The sequence below is a fragment of the Phasianus colchicus genome, chromosome 36 (assembly GCF_987193195.1).
Source record: "Phasianus colchicus chromosome 36, bPhaCol1.hap1.1, whole genome shotgun sequence".
NCBI classification, from domain to species: Eukaryota; Metazoa; Chordata; class Aves; order Galliformes; family Phasianidae; genus Phasianus; species Phasianus colchicus.
Window position 1 is genome coordinate 2,737,051 of NC_143471.1, and position 22,501 is coordinate 2,759,551.

At 62.0% G+C, this 22,501-nt stretch overlaps 2 protein-coding genes across 2 annotated transcripts; one reads left to right on the forward strand and one right to left on the reverse strand.

The window, feature by feature from the left end:
- Window positions 1–201: 201 nt before the first annotated feature.
- Window positions 202–10,300, forward strand: LOC116237707 (2-acylglycerol O-acyltransferase 2-like). The gene is made up of 6 exons (XM_090129297.1): window positions 202–305; window positions 1,805–1,983; window positions 4,261–4,465; window positions 6,735–6,909; window positions 8,357–8,556; window positions 10,133–10,300. Exons 1-6 carry the CDS (start codon window positions 212–214, stop codon window positions 10,285–10,287), a joined length of 1,008 nt encoding a protein of 335 aa, XP_089985423.1. The 5' UTR covers window positions 202–211; the 3' UTR covers window positions 10,288–10,300.
- Window positions 10,301–12,067: 1,767 nt separating this feature from the next.
- Window positions 12,068–18,386, reverse strand: LOC116241385 (fibroblast growth factor 11-like). The gene is made up of 5 exons (XM_090129295.1): window positions 18,194–18,386; window positions 16,405–16,515; window positions 15,724–15,827; window positions 14,161–14,359; window positions 12,068–12,670 (listed from the first exon to the last, which is right to left on the reverse strand). Exons 1-5 carry the CDS (start codon window positions 18,384–18,386, stop codon window positions 12,600–12,602), a joined length of 678 nt encoding a protein of 225 aa, XP_089985421.1. The 3' UTR covers window positions 12,068–12,599.
- Window positions 18,387–22,501: the final 4,115 nt, after the last annotated feature.

Here is a 22,501-nt window from a genome sequence, read left to right on the forward strand (position 1 = left end):
GTTCCTCCCAGTTCTTCCCAGTTCCCCCCCCCCTCCCATCCTTCCCAGTTCACCCAGTGCCCTCTGCACACAAACCCCCCCCCCCCGTTACCCAACACCTCCCCTGGGGGGGGCGTGGGGGCAGCGCAGCCACACCCCCCCCTCCCCGCTCCTCCTTCCTTCCTCTCTCGTTAATTAAAAGCTCCTCATTAAGGTCCCCCCCCCCCCAGCGATGCCCCTCCGCTTCGCTCCGCTGCGGGTTCCCCTCCGGCGCCGTTTGCAAACAGCGGCGGTGCTGCAATGGGTGCTGAGCTTCGTGCTCATGGGTGAGGGGGGGGGGGGAAATTGGGGAGGGGGGGTCTGGGAGGGGGTCCTAAGGGGCTTAGGGGGGTCGTAGAGGAGGTTGGGGTGGGGTTTGGGGGGGTTGTGGGGGGTAAAATGGGGGTGGGGGGGCATCTGGGGTGTCTTAAGGGAGTCCTGGAGGTTTTGAGGGGGGTCCTAAGGGGGTTTGAGGGGGGGCTGGGGGGGTCCTAGGAGGGTTTGGGGGGGTCTTAGAGGGGGTTGGGGTGGGGTTTGGGGGGGCCTTTGGGGGTGTGAGGGGGGGGTCATGGGAGTAAAATTGGGGTGGGGGGTATCTGGGGTGTCTTAAGGGGGTCCTGGAGGTTTTGAGGGGGGTCCTAAGGGGGTTTGAGGGGGGGCTGGAGGGGTCTTAGAGGGTTTGGGGGGGTCTTAGAAGGGGGTTGGGGTGGGGTTTGGGGGGTCTTTCGGGGTGTGAGGGGGGTCGTGGGGGGTAAAATTGGGGTGGGGGGCAACTGGGGGGTCCTGGAGATTTTGAGGGGGGTCCTAAGGGGGTCTGAGGGGGGGCTGGAGGGGTCTTAGGAGGGTTTGGGGGGGTCTTGTGGGGGTTACAGGGTTCGGGGGGGGGTCGTGGGGCATAAAATTGGGGTGGGGGGGCAACTGAGGTGTCCTAAGGGGGTCCTGGAGATTTTGGGGGGGGGGTCCTGAGGGGGGGCTGGGGGGGTCCTAGGAGGCTTCGGGGGGTGCTTTTGGGGCTTGTGGAGGTGGGGGGTGAAATTTGGGGGGAGGAGGGGGCCACTGCGTGGGTCCTAAGGGGGCTTTTGGGGGGGGTCCCGGGGGGGGGGGGGGGGGGTCTTTTGGGACTCACGGGGTGTGTGATTGGGGGGGGGGGGCAACTGGGGAGTCCTAAGGGGGTCTTGGGGGCGTCTTTGGGGGGTGGAGGGATTCCTAAGGGGGGGGTCTTGGAGTGGGGGGGGGAGAAGGAGGGGGGGGGGTCTTTATGGTCCCACTGGGGAGATTTGGGGGGGGGTCCAAGGGGCAAATTGGGGGATACTGCGGGGGCACCTCTGAGCTTATTTTGGGTTTTTTTTTTGGGGGGGGGGGTGTTTCCTTGTGCCCCCCCCCCCAATCGGAATTTTGGGGGTCCCTGTACCTCCCCCCCCCCCCCCCCATATGGAAGTGGGGCAGTGGGACCCCCCCCCCCCACACACACGTTATGGGATGGGGGTCGGATTTGGAGGGGCTGAGATGAAACGGAGCCCCCAATTAAAGCGATTTTTGGGGTGGGGGCGCCTCGATGTGGTGGGGATTCCCGGGGGGGTCCAACTTCCAACCCCCCCCCTCCCCTCCCCCCCCCCATCCCCAAACCCCCAAACACATTTTTCCCAATAAACTCAATTAAAAAAACATCAAACAAACCCTAAACTTGGGGGGGGGGGGGGGTACCTCAAGCGGGGGGTACCTCAAGGGTGGGGGCGGGGGGAGCGACCCCCCCCCCAAAATGTGGACCCCCCCCCCCAATTTTTAGGCGAGGTGTGTGTCGTGCTGTGGGCGCTCGCCCTGAAGGGGGCGCTGTGGGCGCCGGCGCTGCTTTACGGCCTTTGGATGTTGGCGGACCGGAACACCCCCCGCCGAGGGGGGCGCCGTTCCGAATGGGTCCGGAAGTGGACGATCTGGCGCTACTTCCGGGATTATTTCCCCATCTCGGTGAGCTTGGGGGGGGGGGGGGATGAGGGGTCCCCAAAGGGGGGTTTGTGAGGGACCACAAAAGGGGGATTTCTGGGGGCCGTGAAAGGGGCTTTGGGGTCTTTGTAGGGGATTTGGGGTCTTTGATGGGATTTGGGGTCTTTGTAGGGGATTTGGGGTCTTTGATGGGATTTGGGGTCTTTGTAGGGGCTTTGGGGTCTTTGATGGGGTTTGGGGTCATTTTAGGGGGCTTGGGGTCTTTGTAGGGATTTGGGGTCTTTGGTGGGGATTTGGGGTCATTTTAGGGGGTTTGGGGTCTTTGATGGGGTTTGGGGTCTTTGTAGGGGATTTGGGGTCTTTGGTGGGATTTGGGGTCTTTGGTGGGGGTTTGAGGTCTTTGTAGGGGATTTAGGGTCTTTGTAGGGGATTTGGGGTCTTTGGTGGGGATTTGGGGTCTTTGGTGGGGGTTTGGGGTCTTTGGTGGGGGTTTGGGGTCATTTAGGGGGATTTGGGGTCGTTTTAGGGGGCTTAGGGACCTCTGTGGGGGATTGGGGAGGGGAGGAGGACTTTATTAGGGGAGGCTTGGGGGTCCCTTGTGGGTTTTGGGGGCCTTTATGGGGGATGTTGGGGTCCCTGAAAGTGTTTTGGGGTCCTTATATGGGATTTTGGGGGCCCTCAGGGGGATTTGGGATCTTTATATGGGATTTTGGATTCCTTGAAGGATTTTTGGGCTGGACTTGGGGACTCCCAAAGTGTTGTTTTGGGGTTTCTCAAGGGATTTGGGGGTTCCCCAAAGGGTTTTGGGGTTTCTTGGTGAGTTCTGGGGTTCCTCAATGGGTTTTGGGATTCTCCAAAGGGTTTTGAGATTCTCCAAAGGGTTTTGGGGTTCCCCCAATGATTTTGGGGTTCCCCAAAGGGTTTTGGTGTCTCCTCAATGTGTTTTAGGGTTCCCCAATGGTTTCTGGGGTCCTCCAAAGGGTTTTGGGGTTCCTCAATGGGTTTTGAGGTTCTCCAAAAGGGTTTGGGGCTCCCCCAATGATTTTGGGGTCCTCCAAAGGGTTTTGGGTTTTTTCGTTGATTTCTGGGGTTCCTGAATGGGTTTTGAGGTGCTCCAAAGGGTTTTGGGATTTGGGGGTTCTCCAAAGGGTTTTAGGGTTCCCCCATTGATTTTGGGGTCCTCCAAAGAGTTTTGGGGTTTCTCATTGAGTTTTGGGGTTCCTCAATGGGTTTTGAGGTGCTCCAAAGGGTTTGGGGGTTCCCCAAATGATTTTGGGGTGCTCCAAAGGCTTTTGAGGTCCTCCAAAGGGTTTGGGGGTTTCTCATTGAGTTCTGGGGTTCCTCGATGGGTTTTGAGGACCTCCAAAGGGTTTTGGGGTTTCTCGTTGTGTTTTGGGGTTCCTCAATGGGTTTTGAGATGCTCCAAAGGGTTTTGGGATTTTGGGGTCCTCCAAAGGGTTTTGAGGTCCTCCAAAGAGTTTTGGGGTTTCTCGTTGTGTTCTGGGGTTCCTCAGTGGGCTTTGAGGTTCTCCGAAGGGTTTTGAGGTCCTCCAAAGGGTTTTGGGATTTGGGGGTCCTCCAAAGGGTTTTGGGGTTTCTCATTGAGTTCTGGGGTTCCTCAATGGGTTTTGAGGACCTCCAAAGGGTTTTGGGGTTTCTCGTTGTATTTTGGGGTTCCTCAATGGGTTTTGAGATGCTCCAAAGGGTTTTGGGATTTTGGGGTCCTCCAAAGGGTTTTGAGGTCCTCCAAAGGGTTTTGGGGTTTCTCGTTGTGTTTTGGGGTGCTCCAAAGGGTTTTGAGGTCCTCCAAAGGGTTTTGGGATTTGGGGGTTCTCCAAAGGGTTTTGGGGTTTCTCGTTGTGTTTTGGGGTTCTTCAGTGGGTTTTGTGGTGCTCCAAAGGGTTCTGAGGTCCTCCAAAGGGTTTTGGGGTTTCTCGTTGTGTTTTGGGGTTCCTCAATGGGTTCTGAGGTTCTCCAAAGGGTTTTGGGATTTGGGGGTTCTCCAAAGGGTTTGGGGGTTCCCCCATTGATTTTGGGGTGCTCCAAAGGGTTTAGAGGTTCTCCAAAGAGTTTTGAGGTTCTCCAAAGGGTTTTGGGATTTTGGGGTCCTCCAAAGGGTTTTGAGGTCCTCCAAAGGGTTTTGGGATTTGGGGGTTCTCCAAAGTGTTTGTGGTTCCCCCAATGATTCCGGGGTTCCCCGAAGGCTTTTGGTGTCTCCTCAACGCGTTCATGGTTTCCCCAATGGGTTCCGGGTTCCCCCCCGCCTTTTTGGGGTTCCCGTCCCTTTTGGGGTTCCCGCAGTTGATGCGCACGGCGGCGCTGGACCCACGCCGCAATTTCCTCTTTGCCTTCCACCCCCACGGGGTTTTGGCCGCCGGAGCCTTCGCCAATTTCTGCACCGAAGCCACGGGATTTGGGGTTTTGTTCCCTGGGCTCCGGCCCCACCTCCTCACCCTGCCCTGCTGGTTCCGACTGCCCCTGTGGCGCGAATACGTCATGTGTGGAGGTGGGGGCACCCCAAAAGGTGGGGGGTGGGGGGCACAAAGGGCTTTGGGGTCAGGGAATCCCAATAGGGCCCCAAAGTTGGGGGATTTGGGGTTCCAAAGGGCTTTGGGGTCAGGGAATCCCAATAGGGCCCCAAAGTTGGGGGGATTTGGGGCTCTAAAGACCATTGGGGTCAGGGAATCCCAATAGGACCCCAAAGTTTGGGGGATTTGGGGCTCCAAAGGGAATTGGGGTCAATGAAATCCCAATAGGACCCCAAAGTTGGGGGGATTTGGGGTTGAAAAGGGAATTGGGGTCAATGAAATCCCAATAGGGCCCCAGAGTTGGGGGATTTGGGGCTCTAAAGGGCATTGGGGTCAGGGAATCCCAAAAGGACCCCAAAGTTGGGAAGATTTGGGGCTCTAAAGACCATTGGGGTCAGCGAAATCCCAATAGGACCCCAAAGTTGGGGGAGTTGGGGTTGAAAAGGGAATTGGGGTCGAGGGAATCCCAATAGGGCCCCAAAGTTGGGGGGATTTGGGGTTCCAAAGGGCTTTGGGGTCAGGGAATCCCAATAGGGCCCCAAAGTTTGGGGGATTTGGGGCTCTAAAGGGCATTGGGGTCAATGAAATCCCAATAGGACCCCAAAGTTGGGGGGAGTTGGGGTTGAAAAGGGAATTGGGGTCAATGAAATCCCAATAAGACCCCAAAGTTGGGGGGAGTTGGGGCTCTAAAGGCCATTGGGGTCAGGGAATCCCAATAGGGCCCCAAAGTTGGGGGATTTGGGGTTCCAAAGGGCTTTGGGGTCAGGGAATCCCAATAGGACCCCAAAGTTGGGGGGATTTGGGGCTCCAAAGGGAATTGGGGTCAATGAAATCCCAATAGGACCCCAAAGTTGGTGGGTTGGGGGCTCTGGGGGGGCCAAAGGACTTTGGGGTTGAGGGAATCCCAATAGGACCCCAAAGTTGGGGGAGTTGGGGTTGAAAAGGGCATTGGGGTCAATGAAATCCCAATAGGACCCCAAAAGTTGGGGGGATTTGGGGTTCCAAAGGGAATTGGGGTCAATGAAATCCCAATAGGACCCCAAAGTTGGGGGATTGGGGGTTCCAAAGGGCTTTGGGGTCAGGGAATACCAATAGGGCCCCAAAGTTGGGGGATTTGGGGCTCTAAAGACCATTGGGGTCAGGGAATCCCAATAGGGCCCCAAAGTTGGGGGATTTGGGGTTCCAAAGGGCTTTGGGGTCAGGGAATCCCAATAGGGCCCCAAAGTTTGGGGGATTTGGGGCTCTAAAGGGCATTGGGGTCAATGAAATCCCAATAGGACCCCAAAGTTGGGGGGAGTTGGGGTTGAAAAGGGAATTGGGGTCAATGAAATCCCAATAAGACCCCAAAGTTGGGGGGAGTTGGGGCTCTAAAGACCATTGGGGTCAGGGAATCCCAATAGGACCCCAAAAGCTGGGGGGGTTGGGGAGGTCTGGGGGGGTCAAAGGCCATTGGGGTCAGGGAATCCCAATAGGACCCCAAAGTTGGGGGAGTTGGGGCTCTAAAGACCATTGGGGTCAGGGAATCCCAATAGGACCCCAAAAGCTGGGGGGGTTGGGGAGGTCTGGGGGGGTCAAAGGCCATTGGGGTCAAGGAAATCCCACTAGACCCCAAAAGTTGGTGGGGTTGAGGGGGTCTGGGGGAACCAAAGGTCCCAGAACCCCAATAGGACCCCAAATTTTGAGGTTTTAGGGTGTCCTAAAAGACATTTGGGTCTCTAAATCTCAATAAGACCCCAAAGTTGTGGGGTTTCAGGGGTTCTGGGGGAACCAGAGGACACTGGGGTCAAGGAAATCCCAATAGACCCCAAAAGTTGTGGGGGTTGTGGGTCTGGGGGCGTCAAAGGATATTAGGGTCGAGGAAATCCCAATAGACCCCAAAGTTGGGGGGATTTGGGGTTGAAAAGGGAATTGGGGTCAGGGAAATCCCAAAAGAACCCCAAAAGATGGGGGGGTCTGGGGGGGTCAAAGGGCATTGGGGTCGAGGAAATCCCAATAGACCCCAAAGTTGGGGTGATTTGGGGCTCCAAAGGCCATTGGGGTCAGGGAAATCCCAATAGGACCCCAAAAGCTGGGGGGGTTGGGGGGGTCTGGGGGGGTCAAAGGCCATTGGGGTCAAGGAAATCCCACTAGACCCCAAAAGTTGGTGGGGTTGGGGGGGTCTGGGGGGGTCAAAGGGCACTAAGGTCCCCCCCCTCCATTTTTGGCCCCCTCCCCTATTTTTGGGGTGCCCCCCCTTCCCCCCCCCAGGTCTGGTCTCCTCGGAGCGTAGCAGCCTGGAGTTCCTGCTGAGCCGCCCCGGGGGGGGGCACGTGGCCGTCATCGCCGTCGGGGGCCCCCCCGAATCGCTGGACGCCCACCCTGGGGGGCTGCGCCTGCAGCTTCTGGGGCGCAAAGGCTTCGTCCGCATCGCGCTGCAGCACGGGTACGGGGCCCCCACCCCATAACCGCCTGTTATCCTATAACGCCCCCCCACTGACCCCATAACCCCCCCCCCGACCCCAAAACCCCCTGTTATCCTATAATGCCCCCCCACTGACCCCATAACCCCCCTCGTTATCCCATAACCCCCCCCCCGACCCCAAAACCCCCTGTTATCCTGTAACGCCCCCCCACTGACCCCATAACCCCCCTCGTTATCCCATAACCCCCCCCCCGACCCCATAACCCCCTGTTATCCTGTAACGCCCCCCCACTGACCCCATAACCCCCCTCATTACCCCATAACCCCCCCCCGACCCCATAACCCCCTGTTATCCTATAACCCCCCCCCACTGACCCCATAACCCCCCTCGTTATCCCATAACCCCCCCCCGACCCCATAACCCCCCCGTTATCCTATAACCCCCCCCCACTGACCCCATAACCTCCCCCATTACCCCATAACCCCCCACTGACCCCATAATCCCCCCACTGACCCCACAACCCCCTCATTACCCCATAACCCCCCCCCCCGACCCCATAACCCCCTGTTATCCTATAACCCCCCCCCACTGACCCCATAACCCCCCTCGTTACCCCATAACCCCCCCCCGACCCCATAACCCCCCGTTATCCTATAACACCCCCCCACTGACCCCACAACCCCCTCATTACCCCATAACCCCCCACTGACCCCATAACCCCCCTCATTACCCCATAACCCCCACTGACCCCATAACCCCCCACTGACCCCATAACCTCCCCCATTACCCCATAACCCCCCCGTTATCCTATAACCCCCCCCACTGACCCCGTAACCCCCCCACTACCCTATAACTCCTCCACTGACCCCATAACTCCCCTCATTACCCCATAACCCCCCCACTGACCCCATAATTCCCCCCTTACCCCATAGCCACCCATTGACCCCATAACCTCCCCCATTAACCCATAACCCCCCCCCCGACCCCATAACCTCCCCCATTACCCCATAGCCTGCCACTGATCCCATAACCCCCCTCATTACCCCATAACCCCCCCGTTACCCTATAACCCCCCCCCCACTGACCTCATAACCCTCCTGTCACCCCATAGCCCCCCACTGACCCCATAACCCCCCTCATTACCCCAAAACCCCCCCACTGACTCCATAACCCCCTTGTTACCCTATAACCCCCCCCAACGACCCCATATCCCCCCCCCGACCCCTTATCCCCCCAGTGACCCCATATCCCCCTAACAACCCCATATCCGCCCCCAACCCCATATCCCCCAGTGACCCTATATCCCCCAATGACCCCATATCCCTCCCTCACCCCATATCCCCCACTGACCCCATATCCCCCATATCCCCCCCCCATTCCCCTACCCCCCCCCATCACCCCAACACCTCCATCACCCTCTCCGACCCCAAACCCTCCACGACCCTATAACCCCCCCACACCCCACAGAGCCTCTCTGGTCCCGGTGTTTTCCTTTGGGGAAAACGACGTCTTCGAGCAGATCCCAAATCCTCCCGGTTCGGGGTTGCGACGCCTGCAGGGGCGGCTGCAGAAACTTATGGGGTTGGCGCTGCCCCTATTTCACGCCCGTGGGATTTTCCAGTACAGTTTTGGGATTTTGCCTTTCCGCCGCCCCATAAACACCGTGGGTGAGGGATTAAAGGGGTCCTGTGGGGTCTTTGGGGTCCTGTGGGGTCTTGGATGGGTCCTGTGGGGTCTTGGATGGGTCCTGTGGGGTCTTGAGGGTCCTGTGGGGTCTTATGGGGTCTTGGATGGGTCCTGTGGGGTCTTGAGGGTCCTGTGGGGTCTTATGGGGTCTTGGATGAGTCCTGTGGGGTCTTGAGGGTCCTGTGGGGTCTTATGGGGTCTTGGATGGGTCCTGTGGGGTCTTGAGGGGTCCTGTGGGGTCTTTGGGATCTTATGGGGTCTTGGATGGGTCCTGTGGGGTCTTGGGGGTCCTGTGGGGTCTTATGGGGTCTTGGATGAGTCCTGTGGGGTCTTGGGGGTCCTGTGGGGTCTTTGGGGTCTTATGGGGTCTTGGATGGGTCCTATGGAGTCTTGGGGGTCCTGTGGGGTCTTGGGGGTCCTGTGGGTTCTTGGGGGTCCTGTGGGGTCTTATGGGGTCTTGGATGGGTCCTATGGGGTATTGGGGGTCCTATGGGGTCTTGGATGGGTCCTGTGGGGTCTTGGGGGTCCTGTGGGGTCTTTGGGGTCTTATGGGGTCTTGGATGGGTCCTATGGGGTCTTGAGGGGTCCTATGGGGTCTTGGGGGCCCCTATGTGACCTCGCAGGGCTTCTGTGGGGTCCTGGGGAGTCTTATGGGGTCTTAGGGGGGGGTCTCTGGGTGTTTCCAATGGGTATTTAGGGTTTTTTTTGGGGGGCGGTCCCAATGGGGTCTTTCTTTGGGGTCTTGGTGGGGGGGTCTCAATGGGGTCTTTGGGGTCCTGGGGGGGGGGAAGGGTTCCAATGGGGTCTTTTGGAATTTGGGGGGGGTCCTATAGGGATCACTGGGGGGTCCTAATGGAGCCAAAGGGGTCTTTAGGGTTTTTAGAGCGGCAGGGGGGGGATCAATGAGGTCTTTCTTTGGGGTCTTGGGGGGGGTCCCAGTGGGGTCTTTAGGGCTTTGGGGAGGGGGTCACGATCCTGGGGGGGTCCCATAGGGATCATTTTGGGGGGGGGGTCCCATAGGGATCATTGTGGGGGGGTCTCATACAGATCATTTTGGGGGGGGTCCCATACAGATCATTGTGTGTGGGGTGGTCCCATAAGGATCATTTTGGGGGGGGTCCCACAGGGATCATCGTGGGGGGGTCTCATAGGGATCATTTTGGGGGGGGGGGTCCCATAGGGATCATTGTGGGGGGGGTCCCATAGGGATCATTTTTGGGGGGGGGGTCCCATAGGGCTCGTCGTGGGGGGGGTCCCATAGGGATCATTTTTGGGGGGGGGGTCTCATAGGAATCATTTCTGGGGGGGGGTCCCATAGGGATCATTTTGGGGGGGGTCCCATAGGGCTCATCGTGGGGGGGGTCTCATAGGGATCATTTTGGGGGGGGGGTCCCATAGGGATCATTTTGGGGGGGGTCCCATAGGGATCATTTTGGGGGGGGTCCCATAGGGATCATGGGCTTCTAATGGAGTCAAAAAGGGGTCTTTGGGGTTTTGGGGTCCTGCGGTCTCCCTAATGGGGAGGATATATTTTTAATTGGGGGGGGGTCGTTACAGTGGGACCCCCCCTGGATCTGCCGTGCCTGCCGTGCCCCCCCCCGGGGGCGGTGGAGGTCTGGCACAGGAGGTACCTGAGGTGCCTGCAGGGGCTCTTCGAGGAGCACAAAGGACGCTATGGGGTGCCCCCCACCCAGCACCTGGAGTTCGTCTGATCGGGGTTTTGGGGGGGGGGTCCTATGGGGTCTTGGGGGGGGTCTCTGGGGGTCTTGGGGGGATCTTATGGGGGGTCTCTGGGGGTCTTGGGGGGATCTTGAGGGGACATATGGGGTCTCTGGGGGTTCTATGGGGTCTTGGGGGGGGGTCCTGGGGGGGTCTTGGGGGGGATCTTGAAGGGTCATATGGGGTCTCAGGGGGTTCTATGGGGTCTTGGGGGGGGTCTCTGGGGGTCTTCGGGGGTCTTGGGGGGATCTTGAGGGGACATATGGGGTCTCTGGGGGTCCTATGGGGTCTTGGGGGGTCCTATGGGGTTTTTGAGGGGTTTCTGGGGGTCCTATGGGGTTTTGGGGGGGGTCTCTGGGGGTCTCTGGGGGTCTTGGGGGGATCTTGAGGGGACATATGGGGTCTCTGGGGGTCCTATGGGGTCTTGGGGGGGGTCCTGGGGGGGTCTTGGGGGGGGATCTTGAAGGGTCATATGGGGTCTCAGGGGGTTCTATGGGGTCTTGGGGGGTCCTATGGGGTTTTTGAGGGGTTTCTGGGGGTCCTATGGGGTCTTGGGGTGGTCTTGAGGGGTCCTATGGGGTCTCTGGGGGTCCTATGGGGTCTTGGGGGGGGTCCTGGGGGGTCCTATGGGGTTTTAGAGGGGTCTCTGGGGGTCCTATGGGGTCTTATGGGGGGTCTTGAGGGCTCATAGGGGATCTCTGGGGGTCCTATGGGGTCTTGGGGGGGGTCTTGGGGGATCCTATGGGGTTTTAGAGGGGTCTCTGGGGGTTCTATGGGATCTTGGGGGGTTCTGTGAGGGTCTCTGGGGGTCTTATAGGGTCTCGGGGGGTCCTGTGGGGTCTTGGGGGCGTCCTGTGAGGGTCTTTGGGGGTCCTATGGGGTCTTGGGGGGGAACCCAAAAAATGGAGGGACCCCCAAAAAGTCCACGAGGTGGGGGAGGGGCTTGGAAATGGGGGGGGGGAGGGGGGGGGTGCTGGTATACGGGTAGGGTGACCCCAAAATTTGTGACCCCCCCCCAGAATAAAACGGCGCTGATGGAGGAATACGGGCTGGTGGATTTTTTGGGGTGAAAAACTGGGATTTGGAGGTTCGGAGGGATTTTAGGGTGCTGGGTGCCCCCCCCCCCCCCCGCAGCCCCCCCCCAAACCAACCCCAGCCCCACAACTGCTCCATAACTGCCCCCCCCAGCCCCATAATTGCCCCCCACCTCCACAATCGCCCCTATAACTGCCCCCCCCAGCCTCATATCTGCCCCCCCACCCCCTTAACTGCCCCACAACTGCCCCCCAGCCCCACAACTGCCCCATAACAGCTACTATAACGACCCCCACACCCATATCTGCCCCCCCGCCCCATAACTGCCCCACACCTCCCCCCCCCCGACCCCCACAATTGCCCCCATAACAGCCCCCCCCCCCCCCCCCCCAAGTCCCCCATTGATACAAACGGGGTTTATTGAAGGGGGCGGAGCCCGGCCGGCGGGGGGGGCGGGGCTAACACCGCGCGGAGCTGTCAATCATGCGGGAGAAAAGGGGGCGGGGCCCGCGGCGGGGCGAAGGGGCGGGGCTTTATTGCTATTGGTGCGGAGCCGCGGGGAGGGGGCGGGGCTACACAGTGTGGGGTCATAGAAAAGGCGGTGAGGGGGGCGTGGCCAGCCCCCACCGGAAGTGGGCGGGGCAGGCGAAAGGGGCGTGGTTTGCGGTGCCGGAAGGGGTGGGGCTGTGGGGGGGGGTCGTGCCCCCACGTGGCACTGGGGGGGGGGAGGGGGTTGGGGGTTGGGAGCCGCCCCTGGGGGGTGTCAGTGCAGGGGGGGCGGGGGGCGGGGTCAGAGGTCACAGTGGGGTCAGAGGTCACAGTGGGGTCAGAGGTCACAGTTCTGGGGGGTCGCGTTTGGGGTCAGAGGTGAGGGAACGGGGTTGGAGGTCACCGAGGTCAAGGTCAGGGCTTGGGGTCAGAGGTCACAGTGGGGTCAGAGGTCACATATCTGGGGGGCGTCTTGCTTGGGGTCAGAGGTCACGAGGTCGGGGGTCGGAGGTCACCTGTTGGGGTCAGAGGTCAGGATTGGAGGTCACAGTGCAGAGGTAACAGTTTGGGGTCAGAGGTCGCTGTTTGGGGGGTCAGAGGTCACAGGTGGAGGTCAGAGGTCACACAGCAGGGTTAGAGGTCACCATCTGGGGTCAGACTTCGGGGCTGTCCCACGTCACAGAGCGGGGTCAGAGGTCACCGAGTGGGGTCAGAGTTCACAGAGTGGGGTCAGAGGTCACAGTGGGAGCGGGGGTCAGAGGTCAGAGGTCAGCGCCGTGGGCTACGTGGCCTCGGGGGGCCCCCCAGGGGGTTCCTCCACTTCGTGCAGCGACGGCTCCCGGTACAGCGCAACTGTGGGCACCGAGACCCCCATGTTGGGACCCACGGCGCCCCACAACTGCCCCCCTCAGCCCCATGACTGCCCCATAACTGCCCCCCTCAGCCCCCTAACAGCCCCCTCAGCCCCATAACTGCCCCCTTCAGCCCCATAACAGCCCCATAACTGCCCCCTAACAGCCCCCTCAGCCCCACACCCTCCCCATCAGCTCCATAACTGCCCCCCTCAGCCCCATAACTGCCCTCCTGAGCCCCATAACTGCCTCCCTCAGCCCCATAACTGTCCCCTTCAGTCCCCTAACAGCCCCCTCAGCCCCATAACTGCCCCCCTCAGCCCCATAACTGCCCCTCTCAGCCCTCTAACAGCCCCCTCAGCCCCCTAACAGCCCCCTCAGCCCCCTACCCTCCCCCACAGCCCCATAACTGCTCCCCTCAGCCCCCTAACAGCCCCATAACTGCTCCCCTCAGCCCGATAACAGCCCCCTCAGCCCCATAACTGCCCCCCTCAGCCCCCTAACAGCCCCCTCAGCCCCATAACATCCCCATAACTGCCCCCTCAGCCCCCTAACAGCCCCCTCAGCCCCATAACATCCCCATAACTGCCCCCCTCAGCCCCCTAACAGACCCCTCAACCCCATAACTGCCCCCTCAGCCCCCTAACAGCCCCCTCAGCCCCATAACATCCCCATAACTGCCCCCCTCAGCCCCCTAACAGCCCCCTCAGCCCCATAACTGCCCCCCTCAGCCCCATAACATCCCCATAACTGCCCCCCTCAGCCCCCTAACAGCCCCCTCAGCCCCCTAACAGACCCCTCAACCCCATAACATCCCCATAACTGCCCCCTCAGCCCCCTAACAGCCCCCTCAGCCCCATAACATCCCCATAACTGCCCCCCTCAGCCCCCTAACAGACCCCTCAACCCCATAACTGCCCCATAGCTGCCCCCCTCAGCCCCATAACAGCCCCCTCAGCCCCATAACTGCCCCCCTCAGCCCCCTAACAGCCCCCTCAGCCCCATAACATCCCCATAACTGCCCCCCTCAGCCCCCTAACAGACCCCTCAACCCCATAACTGCCCCATAACTGCCCCCCTCAGCCCCCTAACAGCCCCCTCAGCCCCATAACTGCCCCTCAGCCCCCTAACAGCCCCCTCAGCCCCATAACATCCCCATAACTGCCCCCCTCAGCCCCCTAACAGCCCCCTCAGCCCCATAACTGCCCCTCAGCCCCCTAACAGCCCCCTCAGCCCCATAACATCCCCATAACTGCCCCCCTCAGCCCCCTAACAGCCCCCTCAGCCCCATAACTGCCCCTCAGCCCCATAACAGCCCCCTCAGCCCCATAACTGCCCCCTCAGCCCCCTAACAGCCCCCTCAGCCCCCTAACAGCCCCCTCAGCCCCATAACTGCCCCTCAGCCCCCTAACAGCCCTCTCAGCCCCCTAACAGCCCCCTCAGCCCCCTAACAGCCCCCTCAGCCCCCTAACAGCCCCCTCAGCCCCATACCCTCCAGCAGCTGGGGCAGGAAGTGAGCGGCCGCTTTGTCCTTGCGCACTCGGTGCCCGGCCATGGGGCGGCCGTGCCGATCCAAGCCCAAATACCAGGCGCGGCCCGAGCGCCGCTGGCGGTACAGCGCCGAGGCGTAGAGCACGTGGTAGTTCTCAAAGACGCACTCCTTGAAGCGGCACTCGGCTGTGAAGTGAACCTGGGGGGGAAACGGGGGGTCGGGGGGGGGTCCTGCTGTCCTTGGGGTCAGTGGGGCAGTGGGGTCAATGGTTGGGGTCAATGGGTTGGTGTTGGTTGGGGTATTGGGGTCAATGGGGCAGTGGGGTCAATGGGGCAGTGGGGTCAATGGGTTGGGGTCAATGGGGCAGTGGGGTCAGTGGGTTGGGGGCAATGGGTTGGGGTCAGTGGGTTGGGGTCAGTGGGGTATTGGGGTCAGTGGGGTATTGGGATCAATGGGTTGGGGTCCATGGGGCAGTGGGGTCAGTGGGTTGGGGTCAATGGTTGGGGTCAGGGGGGTATTGGGGTCAGTGGGGTATTGGGGTCAGTGGGGTATTGGGATCAATGGGTTGGGGTCCATGGGGCAGTGGGGTCAGTGGGTTGGGGGCAATGGGTTGGGGTCAGTGGGTTGGGGTCAATGGTTGGGGTCAGTGGGGTATTGGGATCAATGGGTTGGGGTCCATGGGGCAGTGGGGTCAGTGGGTTGGGGTCAATGGGTTGGGGTCAGTGGGTTGGGGTCAATGGGTTGGGGTCAGTGGGTTGGGGTCAGTGGGTTGGGGTCAGTGGGTTGGAGTCAATGGTTGGGGTCAGTAGGTTGGGGTCAGTGGGTTGGGGTCAGTGGGGTATTGGGGTCAGTGGGGTATTGGGATCAATGGGTTGGGGTCCATGGGGCAGTGGGGTCAGTGGGTTGGGGTCAATGGTTGGGGTCAGGGGGGTATTGGGGTCAGTGGGTTGGGGGCAATGGTTGGGGTCAGTAGGTTGGGATCAGTGGGTTGGGATCAGTGGGGTATTGGGGTCAATGGTTGGGGTCAATGGGGCAGTGGGGTCAATGGGTTGGGGTCAGTGGGTTGGTGTTGGTTGGGGTCAATGGTTGGGGTCAATGGGGCAGTGGGGTCAGTGGGTTGGGGTCAGTGGGTTGGGGTTAGTTGGGGTATTGAGGACAGTGGGTTGGGGTCAGTGGGGTATTGGGGTCAATGGGTTTGGGTTCAGTGGAGCATTGGGGTCAGTGGGTTTGGGGTCTATTGGACTGTTGGGGTCAATGAGTTTGGGGTCTATTGGGCTTTTGGGGTCAGTGGGGCACTGGGGTCAGTGGGTTTGGGATCTATTGGACTGTTGGGGTCAATGGGTTTGTGGTCAATGGGTTTGGGGTCAATGGAGCATTGGGGTCAATGGGTTTTAGGGTCTATTGGACTTTTGGGGTCAGTGGGTTTGGGGTCAATGGAGCACTTTTCTCAATGACTTGAGCGTCCCATTGGGTCCCATTGCGGGGGGGGGGTTTGTCTCCTAGTGGGTGCTACTGGGGGGGGGGGGGTCCCCATTATGGGGGGTGGTCCCCCCCCGACTCACAGAGGCGTAGACCACCCCGGCCCCATTCATGGCCACGTAGCGCCCGGCCCGCGCCCCCTGGATGGCGACAACGCGGAGCCCCACCGGGATCAGATTGAAGAGAGCTGGGGGAGGGGCGGGGGGTGAGCATGGACCCCCTCCCCCCCCCGCAATCACCCCCCCAGTGCCCCCCCAGCATCACCCAGTGCCCCCCAGTATGACCCAGTACCACCAGTACCACCCGCTGTCACCCCGTAAAGCCGCGTTCCTTATTAAGCCCCGCCCACTCGGTGCGAGCCCCGCCCCCCTCTTGTTAAGCCACGCCCTCTCGTTGCCAGGCCCCGCCCAATCCCAGCCCTGCCCCTCGCGGTAAGCCCCGCCCTCTCACATTAAGCCCCGCCCTCTCCCTGCCAGGCCCCGCCCACTCCCTCCCAGCCCCGCCTCTCACGGTAAGCCCCGCCCCCTTTCCTTAAGCCCCGCCCTCTCGCTGCCAGACCCCGCCCACTTCCCCCCAGTCCCGCCTCTCGCGGTAAACCACTCCCCTCTCTTTAAGCCCCGCCCACTCACGGCCAGGCCCCGCCCACTCCATACCAGCCCCGCCCCTTCACGTTAAGCCCCACCCGCTCCCTCCAATGCCCCACCCACTCCCGCCCCCCCCACGCGGTAAGCCCCGCCCCCTGCCGTTAAGCCCCGCCCACTCACTGCCAGGCCCCGCCTCCTCCCAGGTTCCGTCCAATCGCCCGTCGGGCCCCATGTGCAGGAAATGCCCGTGGCCACAGCGCAGCTTCGCCACCGCGCCCCGCAGCTGCGGCTCTGGGGGGGGGGGGATGGGAGGGGTCACAGGGGGTCACGTGATGTCAATGCAACCCACCCCCCCCCCCAACTCCCCCCCTGAGCCCCCCTGCAACCCCAAATCCCCCCTGCTCAGCCCCGTTTGTCTTCATTCGTTCACCCCCCACCCAGACCCCGCTGCCCCCATTCAACCCCACCGATCCCCCATTAATCCCCACTGTCCCCCGTAGATCCCCATAGGCCCACACTCAGCCCCATAGACCCCCAGTGACCCCATAGATCCCCACTGACCCCATAGGCACCCACAGACCCCCACTGACCCCATATACCCCCACTGACCCCATACATTCCCAATGACCCCAAAAGATTCCTGCTGACCCCATAGACCCCCCACTGACCCCATTAATCCCCATTAATCCCCACTGTCCCCCGTAGATCCCCATAGGCCCACACTCAGCCCTATAGACCCCCACTGACCCCATAGGCACCCACAGACCCCCACTGACCCCATAGACCCCCACTGACCCCATATACCCCCACTGACCCCATACATTCCCAATGACCCCAAAAGATTCCTGCTGACCCCATAGACCCCCACTGACCCCATAGGTCCCCACTGACCCCGTAGGTCCCCATTGATCCCTATATACACCCATATACACCCACAAACCCCCACTGACCCCACAGACCCCCACTGCCCCCATAGGTCCCCACTGACCCCATAGATCCCTACTGACTCCCAGAGATCTAGACTGACCCCACAGATCCCCATTGACCCCCACAGACCCCCACTGACCCCCCCAAAGATCCCCACTGCCCCCATAGGTCCCCACTGACCCCATAGACCCCAAACTGACCCCACAAGATCCCCACTGACACCATTGATCCCCACTGACCCCACAGATCCCCATTCTCTGCACAGGTCCCCACTGACTCCCATTCAGCCCCCCCCCAGGTCCCCCCAGACCCCCATTCACCCCCCCACCCCTCCCAATTACCCCCCCCGCCCCCCCACGGGTCCCCACTGACCCCCATTTACCCCCCCACCCCTCCCAATTACCCCCCCCCCCAGGTCCCCCCAGACCCCCATTCAGCCCCATTTACCCCCACAGACCCCCATTTCCCCCCCCCAGGTCCCCCCAGACCCCCACTCACCCCCTCCCACCCCTCCCAATTACCCCCCCCCCCCCCGGCACAGGTCCCCACTGACCCCCATTTACCCCCCCCCCACAGGTCCCCCCAGACCCCCATTCACACCCCCCCACCCCTCCCAATTACCCCCCCCCAGGTCCCCCCAGACCCCCATTCACCCCCCTCTCCCACTCCTCCCAATTACCCCCCCCCCACAGACCCCCATTTCCCCCCCAAAGGTCCCCCCAGACCCCCATTCACCCCCCCCCACCCCTCCCAATTACCCCCCCCCCCACAGGTCCCCACTGACCCCCATTCACCCCCCCCCACCCCTCCCAATTACCCCCCCCACCCACAGGTCCCCACTGACCCCCATTTACCCCCACCCCATAGGTCCCTACTAACCCCCACTCACCCCCCCACCCCTCCCAATTCCCCCCCCATATCCCCCCCCAGATCCACACCGACCCCCATAAGCCCCCCACAGACCCCCATTCCTTCCCCTCCCCAGCCCCCCCAGCCCCCCCCCATAACCCCCCCCCATAGCCCCCCCGTAGCCCCCCCTCACCAGGCGGTTTCTCCCTGGGCCGCCGCCTCCTCCCGCAGCCCCTCACTTTGGCCACGAGTCCCCTGAGCTGCTGCTGGCACAACGAGGGGGGGCCGGGGGCTCCGAGGGGGCGTTGGGGGCCGGGGGGGCGACTTGGGGGGGCATCCCGACCCCCCCGCCGCTGTCGGATCAGAGAACTGGCCAAAGCCGCCATTAGGAGGGGGGGGGGGGCACGAGGGGCACGAGGTTTGCACGACGGTAGTGCAAAAGTGGGAGGGGGGGGCTGGCAAGGGGGAGGTGGAAAATGAGGGGTGGGGGGGGGTCGTTTCACCGGGGGGGGTCAGGCTTTGCACGAGGAGCTCACGCGTTGCACGAGGAGCTCACGCGTTGCACGAGGGCGGCGCTCGTGCACGAGGGCTTCGGGGCGCCTTGCACGGCTTTTGCACGACGGGGGGGGGGGAGGAGATTGCACGTGTGCGCGCGCGTTCGCGGGGGGGGGGGAGGACACGAGCAGGAGCTTTGCACGAGGGTTTGCACGAGGGGGGGGGGCTTTGCACGGCGGGGTGGGGGGGGGCCGCACGCTTTGCACGAGGCGATGCACGGAGGTGGGGGGGCGGGTTTGCACGGGGGGGTTTGCACGCGCTTTGCACGACGGGTGAGGGCTTGGTGTTGGGGGGGGGGGTTGTGGGGGGGGGGTCACACGCGCGGCACGACGGCGTTGCACGAGGGGGTCGCGCGCTTTGCACGAGGGCTCCGCATGCACCGCGGGGGGGTCCCGCCGCTCCTCCCCCCCTCCCTTCCCGTCTTTTTTCGGACCCCCCCCCCACCCTGCAGCCGCGGCCGCCGTTGATGATGATGATGGGTTGGAGGAGGGGGGGTGACGGTGGTGGGGATGGAAAGGGGGGGGGGTTGAGGAGGGGGTGTCAACCCGGGGGGGGGGGTCCTTTTAAAAGGGGGAGGGGGGGGAAGTTGGGGGTCCCGCTGTGTGTCCCGCCGCGCTGTGAGTGGATGGAGTTGGGGGGGGGAGGGGGGGGGAGCGGTGAATGATGGGGGGGGGGGGGGATGCGGCGCGCACGCGCGGGAGCGGCGCAGGCGCGCGCACGGAGGGGTGGGGTTATGGGGGGGGGGGCTATGGGGGGGGGGTGGGGGGGGGGGAGATCCGGAGCTCCGCCCATTCCGGGGAGGTTCCAGTGCGGCTTAACGCCATCCCAGTGCCTCCCAGTATCGCCCAGTGCTTCCCAGTACCTGGAGGAGGGGGGAATATGAGGGTCCTGGGGGGGTTGGGGAAGGAATTGGGGGAGTTATGGGGGGATATGGGGGTCGTGGGGGGGTTAAGGGCCTCCATAGGGGTAAAATGGGGGACCTGGAGGGGTCTTGGGGGGTCCTGGGGGGGTTGGGGAAGGAATTGGGGGGGTTATGGGGGATATGGGGGTCGTGGGGGGGTCTTGGGGGGGGTTAGGGACCTCCATAGGGGTAAAATGGGGGACCTGGAGGGGTCTTTTGGGGGGGAGTTGGGGAAGGAATGGGGGGGTTATGGGGGCATATGGGGGTCGTGGGGGGGTTAAGGGCCTCCATAGGGGTAAAATGGGGGACCTGGAGGGGTCTTGGGGGGTCCTGGGGGGTTGGGGAAGGAATTGGGGGTGTTATGGGGGGATATGGGGGTCCTGGGGGGGTTAAGGACCCCCATAAGGGGAATATGGTGGGCCTGGGGGGGGTCCTGGGGGGGGTGAGGGTCTCCCACAGGGGGATATAGGAGGAAAATGGGGGTCCTGGGGGGGTCATGAGGGGGTTAAAGACCCCCATATGGGGAATATGGGAATATAGTAGCACCCAGTGCCACTCAGAGCCATCCCAGTGCCTCCCAGTAGCACCCAGTGCCTCCCAGTATCACCCAGTGTCTCCCAGTGCCTCCCAGTATCTTTCAATGCCTCCCAGTACCACTCAGAACCATCCCAGTATCACCCAGTGCCTCCCAGTATCTTCCAGTGCCCCCCAGTACCACTCAGAGCCATCCCAGTGCCATCCCAGTATAGCCCAGTGCCTCCCAGTACTTCCCAGTATAGCCCAGTGCCTCCCAGTATCTCCCAGTAGCACCCAGTGCCCCTCAGAGCCATCCCAGTGCCTCCCAGTGGCATCCCAGTATAGCCCAGTGCCTCCCAGTACTTCCCAGTAGCACCTAGTGCTCCTCAGACCCATCCCAGTGCCATCCCAGTGCTTCCCAGTATAGCCCAGTGCCTCCCAGTATCTCCCAGTAGCACCCAGTGCTCCTCAGAGCCATCCCAGTGCCTCCCAATGGCATCCCAGTATAGCCCAGTGTCCCCCAGTACCACTCAGAGCCATCCCAGTATCACCCAGTGCCTCCCAGTGCCTCTCAGACCCATCCCAGTGCCATCCCAGTATAGCCCAGTACTTCCCAGTATCTCTCAGATCCATCCCAGTGCTTCCCAGTAAAGCCCATCATTACCTCCCAGTACTTCCCAGTACCTCCCAGTGCCTCCCAGTACCTCCCAGAGCCATCCCAGTATCGCCCAGTGGCGTCCCACTGCCTCCCAGTGCCTCCCAGTATGTCTCAGACCCGTCCCAGTTCCTCCCAGTTCCTTCCAGTATCGCCCAGTGCCATCCCAGTACCTCCCAGTGTCACCCAGTATAACCCAGTACTTCTCAGTACCTCCCAGTTCATCCCAGTACCTCCCAGTTCATCCCAGTGCAATCCCAGTACCTCCCAGTTCATCCCAGTAACTCCCAGTACCTCCAGTTCCAGCCCAACACAGTCCAAGTGCAATCCCAGTTTGCTCCCAGTATCACCCCAATTCAACCCCAGTTTGCTCCCAGTTATTTTCCAGCTCCATCCCAGTTTCCTCCGAGCGCAATCCCAGTTTGTTCCCAGTATAACCCCACTGCAATCCCAGTTTGCTCCCAGCGCCCGCCCCATCCGGCGGCAACAGCCAATGGGATCGCAGCCCCGCAGAGCGCAACCAATGGGAGCGCAGGGTTACCCGGGGGGCGGGACCTGAAGGCGTTCCCATGACAACACTCTCTGAAACAGCCAATGGGGGCGCAGCCCGGCAGAGCGCAACCAATGGGAGCACAGCGCTACCCGGGGGGCGGGACCCGAAGGCAACACTCCCCGCCCCCCCGCCAATATCGACACGTTTCGCCGTTTTTCACCGGGAAATAATTTCTTTTTTTTTTTTTTTCCTTTTTTTTTTTTTTTTCTTAAAAACGCCCCCGGGGCCGCCCCACCCCCCCCACCCCCCCCAAACGAGGCCCCGCCCCTCCCCCCTCCCCTCCCCCCCCCACTCCTCCCCCCCACCCCCAACGCGGCCCCCGGGAATAAAAATAGATGCTCTCGGGGTGGGGGAGGGGCTGCGTCGCCATAGCAACCATGGGGAGGTCGCCATAGCAACCGGTGACGTCACCGTGGCAACAGGGCGGCGGTTGCCGTGGCAACGGAGGGGGAGGGGGCGCGCACCATGCAGGCTGTCGCCATGGCAACGGGAGGGGGGGGTAATGGGGGTCTCCATAGCAACGGGCGCAGTGATACCCGGGGTCGCCATGGCAACCGGGGGATGCTCGGGGTTGTCCGGCGGTACCCGGGTGCCACGGAGTCTCCATGGCAACGCTCGGGGGTCTCCATAGCAACCAGGCGATGTTCGGGGTCGCCATGGCAACCGGGTGATGCTCGGGATGGGGGGGGGGTCTCCGTAGCAACCAGGCGATGTTCGGGGGTCTCCACGGCAACCAGACGATGCTCGGGGTCTCTATAGCAACGGGCGCGGTGGTACCGAAGGCTCGCGGTTGCCATGGCAACCAGGGGATGCTCGGGGTTCCCATCGCAACCATAGGGTGGTACCCAAAAGGCTCCGGGTCACCATGGCAACCAGAGGGCAGCGACACGGCAACCAGCCCGAGCTTGGGGAAGGGGGGGGGGGGGGGGCGCTCAGCGTTTCCATGGCAACCAGGGGATGCTCGCGGGTCGCCATGGCGACGGGGCGATGCTCGGGGTCGCCATCTCGCGCTCCCCGTCAGCCATCTCCGGCGGCACCGCGGCCATTTTGGCACGTGGAAATGGGGGGGGGTAGAGGAGGGGAGGGGGGGCAAAGGTGGTTGGGGGGGGGGGGGGGTCAGGGAACACCTGCCCCCCCTCCCACCTCCCCCCCCCCTCCGAAACTGCTGCGTTTGGCACAATTGTTTGTACAGAAAGCGCGAAAATAAAAAGAAAGGGGGGGGGGCTGAGTCGTGTCCCCCCCCCCCTTGGGGATAAGGGGGGGGTTATGAAGGAGGGGGGGGGGGGGGGTGCACCCCCTCCTCCCCGTCGGGTCTCGTTTT